Source organism: Thunnus albacares, chromosome 14, assembly GCF_914725855.1.
Source record: "Thunnus albacares chromosome 14, fThuAlb1.1, whole genome shotgun sequence".
Taxonomy (NCBI): domain Eukaryota; kingdom Metazoa; phylum Chordata; class Actinopteri; order Scombriformes; family Scombridae; genus Thunnus; species Thunnus albacares.
In genome coordinates this window covers 23188168-23208452 of record NC_058119.1, presented here as the reverse complement: position 1 = coordinate 23208452, position 20285 = coordinate 23188168, and the positions used below count along the sequence as shown (strand labels likewise).

Sequence of the window (20285 nt, the reverse complement as noted above, 5' to 3'; positions counted from 1 at the left end):
GGCCTACAGCCTATAGCATACTGTATAGTTCCAGTCAAACTGCTAATTTTGGGTTGAGGATCCAGTTCACTCGAGTCACATAGCTTTAGCCACAGACTTTTTTTTATGGCTTTGATGGCTAATAATACCATTTCTCTACTGCTTGAACAGTAATTTATTACACAACTGGCCTTAAAGCTTGATAATGTTAACATGATTATTTCTTTTAAATTAATTTATTAAAGTGCACATTATATTCTCTGGATGAGAAATGCAAAAATAATTTTATTATTCATTAATAAAGTACGAATTAACTAACTTGTTTCATTGTGTGTCTTTCTTTTAGCTATCAGAAGTAAAAAAAAAATGAAGCTCATGTTGCCTTTTTTGGAGTGAGGATTTTATATGTTTAGGGTGGTGGCTTATTTGGACATATGGTATGTATCTAATAAATGATGGGTTTTGGCACTTGTCTCCACATTTTATGCTATTTTTATGCTATCAGATTCATAACATTCCATATTTATGAATACAGTACCAATCACAATCTTGTCAAAATCAATCCAAAATTAAAAAACTCGGAAGTATGAGCTTCGAAAGAGGAAGTGAAGGCAGCATGTTCTTGATTGACAGCTTGACAGTTAATTGCGGTTACTGAAGTAGCTTGCTAGCAGGTTGTAACTGGGAGCTAAGTTTAAAATGTCTGACTGGGAAGATGAGTACAATGAGGGCGGTGTTGCTATCCAGAAGAAGCCTATTACTAACTCGGCACCGACTGAATGGAAATTACCATGTGACGACCGTCGACAGGAAAGTGTATTTTTCGGTGTAAGAAATGGAACCAGGTTTGGAGCCTCAAGTGAGCGGAGAGCTGATCGCAGGACCGGGGAATCCGAGTACAAGAATTCGAGAGGTGGAGGTGAAGGCCGCTCGTTTTCCCGGAGTACAGATCGCGGAGGCGCGGGAAGATGGACCTTTGGCAATGAAAAGTCGGACGCCTCACCACCTGTGACTATCAACGTGGAAAATGGCTCGGTTGGGAGGATAATAGGTTGGTTTCTTAAGCAGAATTTTGAGTTTCAAATGCTATGTTAGCAAGGCTAGGTTAAATATCACTTGACTTTGCCGTGAGCTAGCGTTAGCTAACTAGCTTAACGTTAGTTAACGGCTAAGTTAAATGGGAGGACGTTAGCTAGCTTATCTTGTAAAAACTGTGTGATGGTTTCAGTGGGGACTACCTTTAGTTTACAAATTGAAGGAGGTTTATGTGACTATTGAATGTGTTCCCGCTGTGTAACTAGAAGTGAGGAAAGATTTTGGTCAAAGAATCGACTCTAAATATGTAGTAATCCTGTTAAAGGTCGAGGTGGAGCCAAAATTCGTGAACTTGAAGAGAGCACCGGTGCAAGAATCAAGGCAAGTTGACCAATGTTTTTTTTATTTATTTTTTATTTTTATTTTTTATTTTATTGCAACAGAGGAACAGAACAGTTATACAAATATACAGGTAGACAAAACGTTTAACATTGCATGAATCAAGACAACAACAGCAACAAAATTAAGATAAATGATGAGCCCGATATAGGCTAAATATCAAGGCAAGCTTACAAACAAAAATAAAAGAAAACAGGCAATAGATTTGTTAAACTTAATATCAATAAGAAGATGAAAAAAAGGGAAACTGCAACTAGTTAGTCCTATGGCACAACGTACCCCAAGGTAGGGGTAAAATGAGCATGAGGATGGAGTGAATTGAGCGCTCTATGGGTAAATAGTGTTACTATTAAACATTGATATAAAAACTACACTAAATCAAACAAATTTGATATAATTTTGAACTTTATTAATGCCATCAATTTTAAAAAAGGTAAAAACTCATACTTTTCAGTAAAATTATATGTTTGTGTCCTGTTGTTCAACATGTTAGGCTACTTAAACACTTTCAGTAAAGATTAAACTGTGATCTCTGTGTGTTAGCCACAGGAAGAATATGTGTGTAAATGTGCTTTTGTGTATACAGACAGGTGACAAATTAAAGGAAAAACTGGTCCAGGTCTGAATGCTTGACCCCTACAGTGAGGGGATCTGGTGGCTCTGTTATGCTTTGGGGGGCATTTTGCTGGCATGGTTTGGGTTCACTTGTCCCCTTAGAGGGAAGGGTCACTGTGAATCAATACAAAGTTGTTCTGGGTGATCACCTTTATCCTGTGATCAAACATTTCTACCTTGATGGGAGTTGTTTCTTCCAGGATGACTGTAGTGGAAATTTAAGATGAATTCACAGAGAGCAAGTTGTCTTTCAGAGTTTTACGGCAATATCTAGAATACATATTTGCAAGTCCAGATCTCCCAGTTTGCTAAGCTGAAGAGATATTGAATGAAGTTCTGTGTTGGTACTTGCATATACAGCCACATGCATCACAATCATCCCATATTCATCACCCTAACAGTTACTTTTAATTAATTCACTATCTCCAGGGAGTTTCTTTTGGTCTCTGCTGAGAATTAAGAGTTGAAGGCCAAATCTTTATCTGCCTTTCCTCCCTGGACATTCCCTCTAAAGTTACAGTGACTGAGTCCCACACCTCACCTTTGATAGTACCTGTTAGGAACATTTTCACACGGGAAGCAGAGATCATGAAGTCTTACAATGAGCTTTTGACTGTAAGGCAGTGTAACATAGTCTTAAGACAATAACATAAGTGTATATGTTTCCATTTCAATGACAATGCCGCCATTCAAAGGGCACGAGGGGTCAATGAATGGTTTGATGAGTATGAAAATGATGTGAATCATATACTATGGCCTTCACAGTCACCAGATCTCAACCTATTTGAAGACCTATTGGAGATTTTGAAGCGATGTGTTAGACAGCGTTCTCCACCACCATCATCAAAACACCAAATGAGCGAATATCTTTTGGATGAATGGTGTTCATCTCTCTAGAAGAGTTCAGAGACTTGTAGAATTAATGCCAAGGTGTATTGATGCTGCTCTGGTGGCCCAACACCTTAATAAGACACTTTATGTTGGCTTTTCCTTTAATTTGTCACCCGTCTGTATGTACAGCATGTTTGTGTGTGGCTTAAATTTAGTCAACAATTAGGTATTTATTCATCAACATTGTAATATTTGTAACAGTGATCAAATATTAACATGAACATGGTCTCCAGTCTCTAGAATATCAGAAAATAATATTTGGGGGTAAATTGAGCCATTGACTCAACTTGCCCCAATGTCACTGGCACGTTTTACCCCACTATCTCCATTTTGACAAAACTCTTTCACACAGTGGCTCAGATCCACAGTTATGCTAAGTTTATGACCTTGTTTTGCAGCTTACACTGACTTAAATTAACATGTAATAATGTCCAAAACTTTTTTTTTTAATTAAGATACAAGACTGATAACTTTAGTAACATGATGAATTCACTTGTCATGACAAAAATCTTTTTGCTGACCACTCTCTCCATGTGCTCTGTGTCTATTTTTTCATTTAATCGATTCCTCGTTTGGGCCATAAAATTTCAGATTATTGTTACCCAAAGCCCAAAATGCAACCTAAACAACCTAACAGTCCACAACCCAAAGATATTCAGTATACAGTCATAGAGGACTAAAGAAACCAGAAAATATTGACATATAAGAAGCTGAAATTATAATATGTTAGCAAAACAACTAATCAATTATCAAAATAGTTGGTGATTCATTTTCTGTTGATGGACTAATCGAGTAATTGACTAATTGTTGCAGCTCTAAGTCAGAGCTGAAACCTATCCTGACAAGATTAAACATAAGTCCCACCATTTTTAAAAAATTTTTTTTAAAGATAAACAAGGGGGGCTATGAAGGTGAGGTGGTCATCTTTGGGTCCCCTGTTGCCCAGCAGAAGGCCAAGGAGATGATTGAAGACCTGGTGGCAGATGGCAACTCTCGATTCCGCAATGGTATGAAGTCATTTTTGTAAAAGATAAGCTGATCCAAATGGGTTCCTGGCAGTTGGGGGTCTTTAGGTAAGGGTCACACTTGTGTGATTGGATGTGTCAGATTTAATACAAGTTTCACTGCATTGATGTGTTTAATCTAACTTTCCCAGTTAATGTTATAAATAATAATGTAAATGAATTATGCCGTATGTGAGAGAGAATTTTTGATTGTTTTTGTTTTTAGCAAGGGCCCTTGTGAATAATATAAGTAACAGTGGCACACAGACTGGAACTTTATGTTGCTTTTGGCATTCATTTAAGAATGAAAACTATTTTCTAGTGTTTTTTCTACAGTGTCTTACAACTCTGTGGGCAGAGGAGTGCAAGTTCAGTTCAATTTGTGTCAAGAAAGTATGAGAATTGCTTGACATTGTCAGTGTGTCACTGTGTACTCTATTTGCACACCAATGAGGTGGTGCCTGTAGTGAATAAATTAGAGCTGCAACTTACAATTTTCATTATTGATTAATCTGTCAATTATTTTCTCGATTAATTGGTTGGTCGTTTGGTCTATAATGCATCAGAAAATGGTGAAAATGTTTCCAGTGCCCAAGGTAACGTACTCAAATGTTTTCTTTTGTCCTGAACAACAGTCCACAACCCAAAGATATTCAGTTCACTATCATAGAAGACTAAAGAAACCAGAAAATATTCACATTTGAGGAACTGGGATCAGAAAATGTGGACAGTTTTCTTTAAAGAAAAATGACTCAAAACCATTCATTGATCAAGAAAATTGTTGGCGATTAATTTTCTGTCGATGGATTAATCGACTAATTGTTGGAGCTCTGGAGTAAATTATGATTTGTACAATATCTAGACTGTGGCCTTATTTATGTTCACACCTAGTATTCGCCTATACTTGGTTACACTACTGTGCTGCAGTTTATAAATGAAAATGAATCTCCTGCCGCATACTGATCCATTTCCCAGGTCCTGGTAGGGGAGGAGACTATGGAGGGGGAGGTGATGGAGGAGTAAGGGGTGGCTCTGTCTGGTCTGCTGCAGAATTACAGGCTGCAGATGCTGCCCCGGCCCGTGTATCCATAGATTGGAACACCATCCGGGAGAACAGGGAAAAGTATGAAGAGCTCAAGTGGAAGGGTGAGGGCTCATATTGTCACTATCGTACACACAGGGCAGTCCACAAGTATTTGGACAGTGATATGGTTTTCACTGATTTGGCCCAACCGTAGAAGATTGGATTTGAAATGAAACACTGACTAGTTGAAACGTTGACCTTCACTCTTAATGATGTTTTGTGGGTGTTCACATCAAGATTGATTTAACGGCATGGGAATCATAGTCCCTTTTGCACTTGAGGAGTATGTATATAAATGGTGCCAATTTCACACAATTCATTGGATTCTACTGTAAATGCCTTCAAAGTAAGGCAGAAAGTCAGCGCTTATATTTTATAATCATTGTTTCATTTTAAATTTGGTGTGCCAGAGTACAAAGCCAACTGTCCTATACTGACCTGTACTTTAAATTCCGAAATGAGTTTGCCCTTTTCTTTTTTTTGTTACAGGCTTATGTTGATTAGTTTATCCTTGTGGCAAGACCCCACAGTTTTATTTGCAAAAACAAAACTCATCTGTGGCTTTCAGCATTTTCTGTAATACTCCTTCAGACCTCCCACCCATGAAGAAGAAATTCTACACTGAGGCAGAGAGTGTATCCCAGCTCACAGCAGAAGAAGTCAGTGAATGGAGGTAAATCTGTCACATCATCTTGTTCCATAAGTGTCCACATGGTATTATACAATACCAGAGACCAGCATTCCAAAGTATTTCAGAGATACTTTTGACATTTTAATGAGTAGGCAAAGTCAAACTATGACTGTATGAGTTTTATTGACAGGTTCGTAAAACTTTAAACTTCTAATTTTTGCTGAGGGATTTTCTTAGCTTTTCCCTGAATAGTTTGTTGTAGGCATTGATTTCTGTTACACACTCACACAAATAGGTGGCAGCATTGATCCACTTCTTCATGTGTCATCTGAGCTGGTCGGGCTGTAATGTTTATCCCACAAACTCACTTTTCTCGGAATGGCTCAGTGGTTGTCAGTTCTCAGAGCTTCACCGTAATGTTGAGGGAGTCGGTGTTGTTAGGTAATACAGGATAAGTAGTCACCACAAAGGGTTGACAGTGGTCCAAATCTATCTGATTGTGCTGAACAAAACGGTGACAGTTGCTATCAAGCAAGGCTTGATAGTAACTGTTCTCAGGACCCAAATAATAAAATCTGTTGGCTGTCTGTCTTTGACTCAATGTCACCTTGGACAATGTTTTTTGCATTTAAAATGGTTTGGAGTGAATACTTTTTGGAGAAAAATATTCTTTGTTTGACATGTAAACAGTAAAAACAAACACCACACATTACAGTTGATTCTCATGTGGTGTTTGGAATACAGAATAGTTTGGACCAAATGTGGTCTCTGAAATATGCACTAAAATTTAATATTGCCCTGTGGCTTTGTCTAGCACAGCAGTGTGGTTTGACAGAAAACCCACCCCCCCCTTCAACCAGTTCCACCATGTGCTTGTTTATGTTTTACTTTTGTGCAGAAAGGAGAATAACAATATCTTTGTGGACGACCTAAAGGAGGAAGGGGAGAAGCGGACCATTCCCAATCCCTGCCGCACCTTTTTGGAGGCCTTTGAGCTTTATCCAGAGATCATGGAGAATATTGACCGGGTTGGCTTTGTCAAGCCAACTCCCATCCAGGTATGAGCCTGGCACCTGGGTGATTTTATTCCATTATTTATCTGTCTAATCATACTTTGACGTATGACAGGTAAATATATTAGAAACAAAAGAACCCACATTCGCTCAGAAAAATAAGAATGCATTTTTTATCCAACGATGGACTAATGATGTGCTAGAATTTGCTCAGCTGTGGCTGATGTTTATCATGGCTTGACATTGAGTTACGAAGGTTGGTTCTCAAATGAAGTGTACCAAGGCACATAAACAGCAAGTTTCATGTGACTAATCTGGATCAAATCAAATGCAGCTGCTGTCAAATAATTGATGGGGGTGTGTGTGTACTATTTTCTGAAGCCATAATAGGTAACTTTTTCACCCTGAGGCATAAGATTATTACTATACCTGATCTGTCAGAACATCTTAATGAAAGGTGCAATACACTTTGTAAATAGGCTGTGCCATAAGAAAATGGTAAGATTATAGTGCAAAGATTAAGAGTTAAGAATGAGTGCCAAAACTCATGAGAAAAAACAAATTAGTTCATCCTACCTCTATTACTATCTGTAATATATTGGTCAATAACTGTGTAAGGTATGAACTTGTCAGCCAGTGAATCACATCGCGTTCTGTCCTATAAAGCTCATTGAGTTGTTTTAATTATTGTTTTGAAACCTGGGAACTTTGTGTTAGAACAGAAATCTCCCTGTATGTATACTGTGTCTGATTAGATGGCGCAAATTCAAATGCACCTGTACTGACCTATTCTGTTCATTCTGTCGGTTGCCATGGGTAATCCCCAGGGTTTACAAAGGTCAATATTCGGAAATACCCACATTAACGGCTACCTTACGGGAAATATTGAGCCTTTTTTATTTTTATTAATCTATGGTTGTAATCTCCCCAAAAAGCAGAAATGAAAAGATTTGTTCTATTTGCAGGTAATCCTATGAAACCCCATGTTAGATGACACCACATGCTAAAAACTGAGTGAAAAGCTAATTTCATTCATATTTTTTGTACTTGAACCTAACCTTTACTTAGAATAATTGTTTAATGTTCCTGCTGCATTCACAGAGTGATGGAAAGTCCCCAGAGAATCACTACTGCCAAAGTAGTTCAATAGAATGTGTAATTTATTTTTTTCCATTAGTGTGTTGCACAATAAAAATGATTATTAACTTGCTGAAGTTGAAAATTGCTGTTTGGGCACACAGATGTACAGATGCTACACACAGATTTTTTTCAACAAGTGTGATACAGAATGTCTTTTTCTCTTTAAACTTGAAGCAGAAAAAGTCATATTTTTCAGTCACATTTTATCCATTTTAATTACACAGTTTAATTACTCAATCACTCAATCTACATCCATGAGAACCAATCATGTGTAATTCCAGTGAGTGACAGTGACCGAGCCAGTTTTCAGGCCTGTTGCTTTAGTTTTCCGGGGGCGTGAGTCAGTGCATAATTCATACAAGGAGTGTGGTGCGAGTATGGGGAAATGAAACTGCAGTCCTCTCTCTGCTTTCATTTTCATTTCACAGTAAGAGGCTTTGTCAGATGAAATCTAATATCACTGGTCTGTGCCCTCAAATAGTTGCACAACCAGTCCTGTATTATGTAATGTCATTTTCACAAACTTGGACAGAAAAAAAAGACAAAGAACATCTTCCTGGACTTCAAAAAAATGTTTTCTGTGTGCCATCTCTAACTACAATGGAAGGAAGATGCAGAAATCAAAATCATTTAAATTTAACCTGCTGTAGTTTGAAACAATCATCAGTATTAACTGGAAATATGTGGATGTTGTTAGATTTATTCAGTAGATCTTTAATCTTTTTGCGAATAACTGACGATCAGTATATTTTGTTTTAGCTGTAATCATGTGGTAGATATTAAGTGAAGTTTGTGTACTGCCCCACCCTCTATTTTGTTGCACCATAACCGGCATGTCTAGTAATAACTGCTCGCAGTAATAGACTGGTATCTGTGCTAACCAGTGCTGTCATTGTAAGACATAGCTACCTTACATATATATTACTTAGAACTCTACTATTACAAAGCTGCGGTTAAAGGTATTCATGTCTTATTCTTACAGGAAACTTTTTTTGCTCTGAGCTAGGCCGTATTCAGACCCAATCAGGTGATGCGGCCCACTGCCGCAGGGTTGAGCGGAGGTGTGGGCGTGTTTATTTGTGCTCTAGAATGTAACAGCTGTGAAACAATCAGGAAATAACGTTTTAAATGATGATCTCATGTGATCTGATTAACCGGCTTGCTCGCTACCAGCGCTCCCTCTCTTCATTCACTCTCCAGCTCGCTCGACCACAGCTGTTCTCTCTCTCGTGCTCTCATCTTTTTTAAAATGAGTCCGGAAGCTGACGGCAAAGTCTAACTTCACTTTAAATGTCACCAAACGAAGTGAACTGTCCTCCCCTCCTCGTAACGTCCTCCTAGTAACATCTTTTTACTCCCTCATGGCAGAGTTTACAGCTCTGATCAGTCTGATCTCCGGTTGTGATTGGCCACCGCAGCCTTCAGCTGCAGTGATGTCAGGTTGTGTTTCTCCAAAAGCTGACTCTGGCTCAACTTTCCAGCCGCAGTCCGGTGCGGCGACGCAGTGGCCAGAAGGCCCGCAGCTGAAACGCACTACCCCCATTCAAATGAATGGGAGAACTGGCATTTTCGCCGCACCGCCTGATTTGGTCTGAATATGGCCCTAGCCTAAATATGTATTTACTACAGCTCTGTGCTTAATGCACAGACATGAGATTGGTATTGATCTCCTCATATCAGTCCCAAAAAAAGATTGAAAGTATACTTCCAAAAATGTTGAGATATTCCTTAACAACAACAAGTATGTGGGCTTGAAAGTTAGACAATTTCTTAAAAATATGTACAATGGATACAGAATGTATTGAGAACCCTTTGCTTTTTGCATACTTGTGTTGTAGATTAAATTTTAAATGGATAGAATTTCCATTTTTGTCTATCAATCTACATTCAATAACCCATAATAACAAAGTGAAAACATGTTTTTAGACATTTTGCATTAAATGTCTTAAAAAGCAACATGAACTACACGATTACTAGCGTCTTGAGTGCAGCACTGCCTTTGCAGTTGAGTTCTGCCTTTTTCAGTAAAACTACTGAGTAATAATGTTGTTGTTGTTGTAAATTGATTTATGAATCGACTGCCCCTACTAGCTAGACTTAAACTTATATTTTGGATTCTAAGTTTAAACATCTGGTGGTTTTAAAAAACGTTTTGTATGTTCTCACACGTGGTCTCCAAAACTCATATTTGGGGCGGTCTTGTCACCTACAGAAATTGGTGTTGCCATTTTTTTATACTAGCTGTGTATTTTGTTGATAATTTCATATTTGTTTTTTCATTTAATTTCGTATCACAGAATAACTTTCATACAGTGTATTTGCTGAGTTGTTACTTGGTTAGTCTGTCTCATAGCTGTAGTGGTTTTGTGTATGTATGTTGTTTTTAATTGTTTTTTGTTTGTATAAAGTATGATGGTTTTGTTTGCTTCTTCACCAGTCTCAGGCATGGCCTGTGCTGCTGAGCGGGGAGGACCTGATAGCCATCGCTCAAACAGGAACAGGAAAAACTCTGGCCTACCTCCTGCCCGGGTTCATCCACATGGATGGACAGCCTGTGTGAGTACAAGACCTGTTTGTTATATTTTTATTTTGCTATTTTGGCATTTCGCCAGTGCTCTTAGCCAGAATGACTTTTTACTACTTCTCATTGTGATGCATAGTGTGCCTTAATGTCTTTTTCTGGAATAGTCCTAAGTACTCTTTAATTTCTCTAAACAGTTTGAAACTTTGATAAATGAGCGTGTTTTTCTGTCAAACTCTCTTTTTGTCCTTCCTTCTTTCATAGACCTAGAGCTGAGCGGGGTGGCCCAGGCATGTTGGTGCTGACTCCCACCAGAGAGCTGGCCCTGCAAATTGAAACTGAGTGCAACAAGTACCGCTATAAGGGATACAAAAGGTTCAGTAGTCTGATAATATGATAAGTCATTAAATATGAGCTTAAAATCAATAATTAACTGTGATGTAGAGGCAACATGAGCATGACTGTTCACTCTGTCCCTTCTCTCAGTATCTGTATCTATGGTGGAGGGGATAGAAGAAGCCAGATCAATCTGGTGAAGGGCGGGGTGGACATAGTGATCGCCACGCCAGGCCGACTAAATGATCTACAGATGAATGAGCTAATCAATCTTCACTCCATCACTTACTTGGTCAGCTGTGTGTGTCCATGTCCATGCATGTTGATTTTTAGCGGTAAAAGCATGTGATTTTTTTTTTGGAAGGCTGAGTTAGGCTCACTGTCCATAATATAACCATTTTAATTTTATAGACTAACCTATTCAAAGTGCCTTACACTATTATGTAAAAGAGAGAAGTAACAGGAGCGCTGCTGGTGTCCCTCAAACCACTGGTGCTCATGGAAGGGAATAATATTCAAAAAGGGCGGAAGAATTATGACCAAAAAAAAAAGGCATAAAAAATCCAGGCCCAGGCACTCAAGGTAGGTTTGAAGGCCTACCTTAAAGGTAATGATTTCTTCAGAGTTTCATTTTCCTCACTACTTTTCTTTGTAAAGTGTGCATCAATTAATTGCATCAGTGTGCCTTAAAGGCCTTTTCTGTCAGTGGGCTAGAGTCATTAAAATACACACCAACGCGTGTCGGCTTGCGCCTTCTTTAGGGTGTGGGTTTCCGACACGTATTAGTGTGCTTTTGGTGTTGAAACCCCGGGAACCCACACCCTGAAGAAGGTGCAAGCCAACACGCGTTGGTGTGTTTTTTAGTGACTCAGCCCACTGAAATAAAGGCCTTTTTATTTTTCAAATCTACCTTGAGTGCCTGGACCTGGATTTTTTATGCCATTTTTTTTTGGTCATAATTCTTCTGCTCTTTTTGCCCTACACTATTGGCACATACATTTATGGCACTGTTTATGCCAGTAAATGACACCTCTAGCAAAAGCACTCTCAGTGGCTCATTCTGTTTGCTCAGTTCTGCTGATGTTGGTGAGAACCAACTGACCAAAAGTTTGTGTTTGTCTGTTTTCTCCATAAATGTTATGAGTGAAAGTCCAGACTTTAATATGTGCTGTGATCATTGGGAAAAGGTGTTGGATGAGGCAGACCGAATGCTAGATATGGGCTTTGAACCCCAGATAACGAAGATTCTCCTGGACATCCGCCCAGACCGACAGACTGTCATGACCAGGTTTGTCATCGCATGCTTGGACAGGATGTTAATTTTCTCATGAAATGGATACATCATACACGCTGTGTTTCACAAAATGTAACTGTCTAAATAGAAAAGTCATATATTCTGTACCACAGCTGCGTATAATTGATGCACACTTCACAAAGAAAAGTAGTGAAGGAAATGAAACTCAGAAGAAATCATTAAACATTTAAAGCAAATGAAATCCTGCGTTCATTGACTTTGTTACACTGTTCTCAGAGAAATGCTGTGGAGATAGTCTTTGAGATGTTGAATGTACAGTATAGAACTAATTTCCTTTCTAAACTCTCTCCTGCCTACCTGTTGGCTGTTTCAGTGCCACCTGGCCCACTGGTGTGAGACGATTAGCCAAATCTTACCTAAAGAATCCCATGATGGTTTACGTGGGCACCCTGGACTTGGCAGTAAGTGAAACTGAACAGTGTTAATCTCTTACTTGGTATGGTGACTGGAAACGCAAAGTCTGAGGCATCGTTTTCAAACACAGTAAATGTTTTGGATTCTGTCTTTGAATAAATGAACATTTAATACACTGGTTGGTAACATTCAGAGAGTCTTTTTTTAGTTTTAATGTTTCCTAAAAGGTGAATTTCAGATGCTGTGTACTCTTGAATACTTATAACACTTTCTGTGTTTCTCTGGGTCTCAGGCAGTTAACACGGTGCAGCAGACAGTGTTGATCGTACATGAAGAGGAAAAAAAGTCCTACGTGTTTGACTTCATCAGAAACATGCACCCCCAGGATAAAGTCCTCATCTTTGTTGGCAAGAAGCTCATGTGAGCGTGGAGTCAGTCACTAAAATATTGCTTGTAGGCAGGGGAGAAAATCGTGGGGTTTTTAAAAAAAATTGTTTTATCTACAACCCACAGTTGCTGGTAAATACCAAGTTATTTTGACTTTCGCAGTGCCAACCACCTCTACTAATTCCCTTTGTGTATGTTTGTGTCTGGATTTGCATGCAATCTCAGGGCTGATGACCTGTCCAGTGACATGTGTCTGCAGGGTCTGGCTGTACAGAGTCTCCATGGAGACCGTGAGCAGTGTGACCGTGAAGAAGCTCTCAAGGATTTTAAAGACAGTAAGTAGCAGGAAAGGAAATATGGTTTAAAAGATAAATATTCTCTCTCCGTGCCTATCAGAGGATGAAATTTTGGTTTTGAACTGGTGCTCTTACCTTCAATCCTAGGAGCTACCACAAAGGCTGAAGGATCAAATTGAGAATAACTGTATTTTTTTTTTTTTTTTTCAGGTCGAGTTCGTATTCTGGTCGCTACAGACTTGGCATCTCGAGGGTTGGATGTCCATGACATTACACACGTCTTCAACTTTGACTTCCCACGAAACATAGAGGAGTATGTTCATCGTGTGGGCCGCACTGGCAGAGCAGGGTAAGGGTGTGTGTGTGTGTGTGTGTAAATAAATCTATTTGTCAGTAAAAGGACAGTATTCTGCATTCTCTTGGGTTTTTAAAACATTTTTTATGTCGATGCATCTATGATCCAGACGTTCAGGTGCTGCTGTTACCCTGGTTACGAGAGAAAACTGGAGGATGGCCCCTGAGCTGATTCCCATCCTGGAGCGAGCAGGACAAGTTAGAACATTTATGATGCATCAGTGTGATGCATCATTTTATGATGATATTGTTTTTCTACCAGATTTTTAATTCTATCAGAGTTCTAGAAATATCAGGTATTCACATAAAGAGATGTAATGATTAGTTAACTTCTTAATTGATAGACAAAACATAAATCTGCAACTATTTTGATAATTAATTGTTTTAAGTTTTTTTATGCAAAAAAAAGCAAAGAATTCACTGGTTGTTGAAAGTGTGGTGAATGTTTTTGGCTTTTTGACTGTTGATCGCACAAAAGTAACAATTTGAATATCAACTTCACGCATTCACAACAACTGAAATTACGAGGAACATTTTTCACCATTTTCTGGCACTGACAAAATGGTTAATCGCTTAATTAAGAAAATAATTATCAGATTAATTGATAGTGAAAATAATCACATTATGTATCTGCCTTATGTTGTTTGAATTTATTGATTTTTTTATTGTTATTTTTTAAATTGATCTTTAAAATAATGTAATACAAAGCATAGTAACCTTTGTGAACACTGTTGCAGGAGGTCCCTGAAGAGCTGGTGCTTATGGCAGAAAGATATGAGAAGCACAAGAGGGAGAAGGAGATGTGCAATCCAAGGGGAGGACAGGGGAGGGGTGGAGGTGGAGGTGGTGGTGGAGGTGGATGGGGGAGAAGAGATGGTGGAGGGAGAGGAGGCAGGGATCGAAGCCAGAATTGGGGATTCTAATCCCTAATTTTCCATGTAAGTCCACACAACCACAAAGTTTCCCTCACAGGTTTACATAAGACCTCTACATCCATCTTAGATGGATGTATGGATTAACAGGTACAAACTTTTATGTTCAAGTTTGCCAATTTGGTTTGCAACTTAAAATTGCATCATATCAAATATTTTGACACAAGAATCTTTAAGACCAGCTGTTAAATAGACAGTAATAGAATTAAGGTGTTTGTTTGATATTTGTATTTAATAATTAAGGACTAACATTGATTATTTTCTGATTTGTTTTTGTCAACAGGATGGAGCAGGAGCTGAAACCCTCTGTCATCATTTCTTTTTGTATTTATATTTTTGATTAACAATGTAATTTGCTGGTTGGTTTGTTTTGTAATGCCATCCATTATAATTTAGAGGCTGTTACACCTCATTATGTTGTCCTGTTATAAAGATGTTTAAAATGTACAATTTATGACAGTTATGTAATCTTTTGATTTTGGGCAGGAAGAAACTGTATAATAAACTTTACTTTTAAAGAGACATGGCACCTAGTATATGTTTTATTGGCTTGGTACTGCATGATACCATAATGTTTAAATCTGCTTTGTACAATATTCATCCCTCCACAATCATGGGAAAATGTGGCCCAAGAGATGCCAAAGGTAAACATTAGAACTATTTGAGTTTTTATTGTCCTAAAAAAATGTAGAAGAGAAAAACATTGTTCTTTAATGACAAAATGTATTTTTCCACAGGAAGTGATGCATCAGGTTCAATAGCCTACAGTACATGGACAAGAAGTTACTTTGCACTGCTGACCATGTAAAATTTACCAGAAGAGATGTGAGAGGGAAAAAATCCAAGCAGGAAGTCAAAACAAGAAACTTGGTTTTAAGTTCCCATAAAATGGTATATTTCACACGCTTATTAGGCTGAGCTCAACATAACATTTTCTTAATGCTGCTGTTCATTCTCCAGTGCATTACATTGCTTTAGATTTTTGAATGTGCACTGTCTACCTTCCAGGGAACCATTGGTGTCTATTAATCATAGCAATATGAATATATGACCGTTGTAGCATCAAATTAAATTGAAAAGTCCTGTAGGTTGATTTGTTCATGTTGTCGTTTCAGAAGTGTGAATTTCACAGAATCAGCTTCTGTGATGCGTATGGATGCCCGTCATCTCAGCCTCAGGTAGGGTTCCCACAGGTCCTTGAAATCCTTGAAAGTTTGTAAATTTGAGGGGGGAAAAAATCAAGGTCTTGAAAGTTTTTGAAAGTATACATAAATAGACTTATGTCATTGAAAGTGCTTGAATTTATATATGAGACCACATAGTCTGTGTGCTTCTGTAAATCCTGCTAGTTCTCATTATAAAAATTCTGTGTTGTAAAAGTAATTAATTTGTGTCTCAAACTATGCTGTGTTAGGTCTTTCAATTTGAGGGAATTCGGTCCTGGAAAGTCGTTGAAAAGTCCTTGAATTTGATGTTTAAGAAGGTGTGGCAACTCGCTCAGGTAAGATGACATTTCAAGGTACATTTCCTATCAAGATGAGTTGTAATTTGGGTTTGATGAAGTGAAGGGCAGAAGTATTGATACACTTCCTGCTTGATTAAGTCTAAGTTTAATAACGTGGCTTAAAAAGCTTCCATGAAGTGTGAATGCCATACTTTGTAATAAACAATAGAAATGTTTGCCTGTGGTAGTAGTCAGGTGTTTGTAAAGCAGCTTTCATTTGACATAATGCCTCCAAGGAAATAACCTGTTTACCAAGTCAAAGGTTTCATCGTCTGTAAGTCTTTGTTCTTTTTTTTTCTGTACTTTGCCCTCATCTGTTATACATGACAGTTGATTACCTGTGATGTTAGTAATGAAACTTATATAGAATGAAACTTATCTACCTGGATGTTTATCTGAATTTTATTACTCAGTGTTTACAATAAACCACCATTATAGAGAATAAAACTGTTTAGGAAATTATTAACTTGGTGATTAAAATGATGCACTCCCTCTAGTACAAGCTCTCATTACCAAATACTTCATATGCCTTTAGAAATAAATGCTTTGTCAACTGTTCTGTACATTTGACTTTAGCCTGTGTAGGGTCAGAGCTCAAATGCTGGCCAATCAAAGCTCTTGCTGCTGGTTGTATGGATTTAATTTTTAGGCAGCACATTGCTTCCACATCTGTAAGCTAAAGGGAGACGCTATTAAGTTTAAGGGAGCACAAAATGGAAATTGTAAATGTGAAAGCAGGAGACAAATTAAGTATGAGATGCAAAATCATAGGCAAACATGTAAGTAAATAAAGTCAGTCAATAAATTCAAATTATTTTTAAAATGAATCCTGCAATGCTATTAAAAATGTCATAAATATAACAGAGTAATAGAAGTATAAATTGGCACAGTTTGGTAGGTTCAATCTTTTAATTTCTTTGACTTTGTAAAATCATCCTGAGAGGAGGTATAAACTATTTAATAAACAATAAATATAAGACAACAGTATGAGCAATGACAAGACATCAATTAAGAAAAGGCTTACAGGGAAATAAACTTGGTAAAAACATTACATTATGACATTAAAGGCACTTTAATAATGCTTTCCTACTTGAAAGATGACCCTGGGTTTAATAGCCAAATTTCCACATGCAGGATGCTTCAGAGACTATTGGGTTGACCTTGAACAGTTACAAGCCAGTGACTCTATATTTGTTGTGAGGTTTTCACTTGAAAATAGGAAAGCCATTGTTCCGTTGATCCTTGATACATTTAGCCAGACTTCTGCACTTTTCCTGGTTAAGACCAGACAGCAGGTTCTGTGTTGGGATGAAGAAGTTGTAGAGAACACCTTTGTCCAGGTGGTCTTCAAAATCTTTAAGGAGCATCTGAAAGCAGTGACTCAGACTTGAGGCCTGCCAATCAGTGTCTCTAGTTCTAGAGCAGCAGGCATGCAAGAGCGTGGTCTTGGCGTGGTAGGAGCAGAACTTGTCAAATGAGCCTCTTTCCTTCAGCAGACCGAGGAGGTGCTTTAGGAGCTTCAAACAGTCCTTCCTGCATGCAAAGACAAAGGAACAGCTTTGGAGGATTTGATTGATGAATGATCTTACCTTGAGGATAATCATAATTTACAATATACATAATATTTTGGTCTAAGTTTGTTTCTATTTTCTATGTGTTGGAAATGAGAGGAATTGGATAAATTAAAATCTGTAGTGTTGTACTTTCACCTCAGGAATAATTATGTCAGAGTACTCACTGCCTCATTTTTCATTCAAAAAATAAAATCTGACCTGCAGCAGCGAACTCCGGCTTCTTCACAGCATGTCTTCTCTGATCCATGATTCTTCAGTATGGCCTTCTCAACGTGAGAGAATGAAACCCGCCAAACATCTGTGTGTTATAGAAGACAAAATACTCAAGCTTCTCATTCTTCTAGTCTTCATTAATGAAAGATTTTGAAAAAATAACATGAAGATGGAAAAGCATGTAAAATGGCAAGTATTGTAAACGTGTATATGCCAGATCTCTCCTGTTAAAAACTGTTGTACTCTTATTTCTCTAGGTATGAGCTTGTCATAAACAAATCTAGTAGCTGTCAAAATGATCAGTTCAAGATGCAGTATTGGGCAACTGATGCAACTTGTGAGATCTCTGATTGCTTACATAGTGTGTTGGTATGTTAATGCCCAAGCCAGCTGCTATAGCCTCTCAGAATTCAGTATTCTCTGATTATATGTCAGTGTTAATATAAACCATACCTCACTGAGAAATTATTTAGACCTAGTATATATGTAAAGAGCCAGTGGGTCATTTCTATTAATCACAATCTAATTTCAGTTTACTGACTGAGAGAAGTTACATTTACCTTTAGCAAGGACCCCATCACTTTCCGCAGTACCCTTGCCCTCATATTTTGGGACAAGGTAATATGGTTGGTACTTGTATTGCTGCCTCATTTTAGTTCCCAGCCAGCCCTCTATTTTAAAGCCATCCTTCGTGAAAGCTGGCCAGCTTGATTTAACCACTAGACAGAGAACAACATCCAGTGAGATGGTAACTGAATTAACTTCTGTGGTCAGGGTCACTGCAGGGCAGCCTTTTTTCTTTCTTGTCATCTCCCATTCTGAAAGAATAAACATTGAACAAACACTTAAATTCTATATCTATTTGTTATTATAGAGCCTACTCTATATGCAGTGTCACCAGACATGTCAGACATTTTAAAAGATTTCTTTCTTTGACACATATTCTCATCCAAGACAAAAGTCAAGGCGAAACACAGCATGATATCTATGGTGATTGTAGCTGTCATGCAAACTTCAGTAATGTCAAATTTTGATAAGCTCAAGTGCTAATGCACAGAGCAGTAAGATTAATGTTTGATTAAATAAGATCCTTTGTTGATCATATGCTGAAAATAGTGTTCAGATGGCGCCAAACATATCATGCATCTCCATAATTCACAAAAACACTGGAAGGTGTTGCTGCTGCTTGTTTGATCACAGGGTATTTTTACTCTGCTAGCCACACTGACTGGTTCCCAAACTGCATTTGACCAACTAATTTCCCAACAATTAAAAAGCACTAATTTCAGTACTTGCCTTTAAATGTCTTGACACATTTCGTTACTTCTTCCCTGAACTCTTTGAGCATTTCACTGGCAGATAAAATGCCGGTCTCTTGCTGAAATTTGGTCAGCGGACTCTTGCCGCGTTTTAATGCCACGCTGTAAAAGGCTCCGTCATTTCCAAATGGTTCAATGTCCACTCGGTCAACAGGTATTGGCAGCATGACATCAAATTCATCAGGATTAGAAATCTGTACACACAAAAACATCAGTGTAATACACCACAAGTCATAAAACTACAATTGACACTCATACTCACACTTTCTGCATTAAGCGTAATGGGATCTAGCGTTTGTTTGAGGGAACTCTGACTGAAGTGACTCACCTTTAGATTTTCATAGTAACTTCCAGTACGTAGTGGTTCTTGTACCTCTTTAAAGGATAGAGAGTTCTTTTTCAAATGCTCCCTTATACTTCTTACAATGTTATTAATGACTTTTGCTGCATCTGATCTTTCGTCCTTCTTAATCTTCAATGTATCCAGAGTTGTGTAGAGGATTGAGTCCACTCCAGCTTTGTCTTTACACTTGTCTTGTGGTTCACAAGCCTCTCTGGTGCTCTTAAATGACTTTTGCCGCTTCTTCGTTGTCTCCTCTGTTAAATTTTCTGGTGATTTGGTTCTGCCAGCACAAGTTTTCGCTTTTGTGACCTGTACAGAGGCCTTAGGTATCTCTGGCTGCATTTTATCTGTAAATTGTTCCATTGATTTTGCCTTCTTACCACATGTTTTTGCTTTTGTGGTCTTTACAGGATCCACTGTGGTGCACTTTGGCAAAACTGGCTGTACCTTCATTGTCTCCTCTGTGAATTGTTCTGGTGATTTGGCCCTCCTAGCATAGTTTTTGGCTTTTGTGCCCTGGACAGGGGCCTTTGTGCTGTCTGTAGATGTCTTTTGCTGCTTGCCAATCTCTTCTGTGAAATGTTTAGTGGTCTTTTCGCTTTGGGTGCTCTGCACAGATGGCTTCTCCTCGTTGTGGTTTGGCTTTTTCTGCTGCCTTTTCTTTGGTTTCTGTTCTTTCGTAGTGCCATTCTGCTTCTCTTCTTTGGCTCCTCCTGAACATCTGGGCAGAGATCCTTGTTTTGTTTCCTCAGCTCTAGTTGGGCTCTTGGCACATTTAGTGTCAGGACTCTTAGCCTTGCGTGGTCTCCCTCTACCAGTCATGTTGTTACAATGAGAGGAATGAGGCTGCCGCCCTCAGATTTACACTCGCAACATTTCCGGTTTGTGAATGAGAACACACCCCCTGACAGACTGCCCTTGGGCTGTTTGGGCCTTTGACTGAAAAATGTATTCAGACGTTGTGTGTCATGGCAGATTTCTTCATCAATTCCTATTTTATTCCTAAAGCAATAGCTACATCTTGTGGACAACATTGTATATTGAAA

At 38.4% G+C, this 20285-nt stretch overlaps 2 protein-coding genes and 1 long non-coding RNA gene across 6 annotated transcripts; 2 read left to right on the top strand and 1 right to left on the bottom strand.

The window, feature by feature from the left end:
• The first annotated feature begins 610 nt into the window (after positions 1–610).
• Positions 611–14808, top strand: ddx43 (DEAD (Asp-Glu-Ala-Asp) box polypeptide 43). Of its 4 annotated transcripts, none has more exons than XM_044373401.1 (17): positions 611–1030; positions 1340–1395; positions 3869–3926; positions 4974–5069; positions 5599–5680; positions 6537–6696; positions 10229–10347; positions 10577–10687; positions 10799–10940; positions 11836–11936; positions 12277–12364; positions 12610–12737; positions 12930–13039; positions 13211–13349; positions 13465–13552; positions 14092–14292; positions 14570–14808. In XM_044373401.1, the coding sequence occupies exons 1-16, from the start codon at positions 679–681 to the stop codon at positions 14275–14277; spliced, it is 2016 nt and encodes a 671-aa protein (XP_044229336.1). In that variant the 5' UTR covers positions 611–678; the 3' UTR covers positions 14278–14292; positions 14570–14808. The 4 variants fall into 4 exon arrangements, with proteins under 4 accessions (XP_044229336.1, XP_044229334.1, XP_044229335.1 ...); XM_044373399.1 differs by having other exon boundaries at positions 4899–5069; XM_044373400.1 differs by having other exon boundaries at positions 3809–3926.
• Positions 14809–15419: 611 nt separating this feature from the next.
• LOC122996514 lies at positions 15420–18107 on the top strand. Its single transcript, XR_006407015.1, has 3 exons — positions 15420–15464; positions 15701–15787; positions 17569–18107. It is a non-coding gene; the product is annotated as an uncharacterized LOC122996514 (long non-coding RNA).
• cgasa (cyclic GMP-AMP synthase a) lies at positions 16690–20204 on the bottom strand. Its single transcript, XM_044371985.1, has 5 exons — positions 19225–20204; positions 18874–19090; positions 18138–18395; positions 17563–17662; positions 16690–17323 (listed from the first exon to the last, which is right to left on the bottom strand). The coding sequence occupies exons 1-5, from the start codon at positions 20059–20061 to the stop codon at positions 16996–16998; spliced, it is 1740 nt and encodes a 579-aa protein (XP_044227920.1). The 5' UTR covers positions 20062–20204; the 3' UTR covers positions 16690–16995.
• Positions 20205–20285: the final 81 nt, after the last annotated feature.

Coding starts and splice junctions, on each gene's coding strand:
- ddx43 (XM_044373398.1), top strand. CDS start 679: ATGTCTGACTGGGAAGATGAGTACAATGAGGGCGGTGTTGCTATCCAG. Junction 3,927..4,898: donor CAACTCTCGATTCCGCAATG/GTATGAAGTCAT, acceptor TCCATTTCCCAG/GTCCTGGTAGGGGAGGAGAC. Junction 5,681..6,536: donor GAAGAAGTCAGTGAATGGAG/GTAAATCTGTCA, acceptor ACTTTTGTGCAG/AAAGGAGAATAACAATATCT.
- cgasa (XM_044371985.1), bottom strand. CDS start 20,061: ATGACTGGTAGAGGGAGACCACGCAAGGCTAAGAGTCCTGACACTAAA. Junction 18,396..18,873: donor ATGTGTCAAGACATTTAAAG/GCAAGTACTGAA, acceptor TTATTCTTTCAG/AATGGGAGATGACAAGAAAG. Junction 17,324..17,562: donor GCCGGAGTTCGCTGCTGCAG/GTCAGATTTTAT, acceptor CTTTGCATGCAG/GAAGGACTGTTTGAAGCTCC.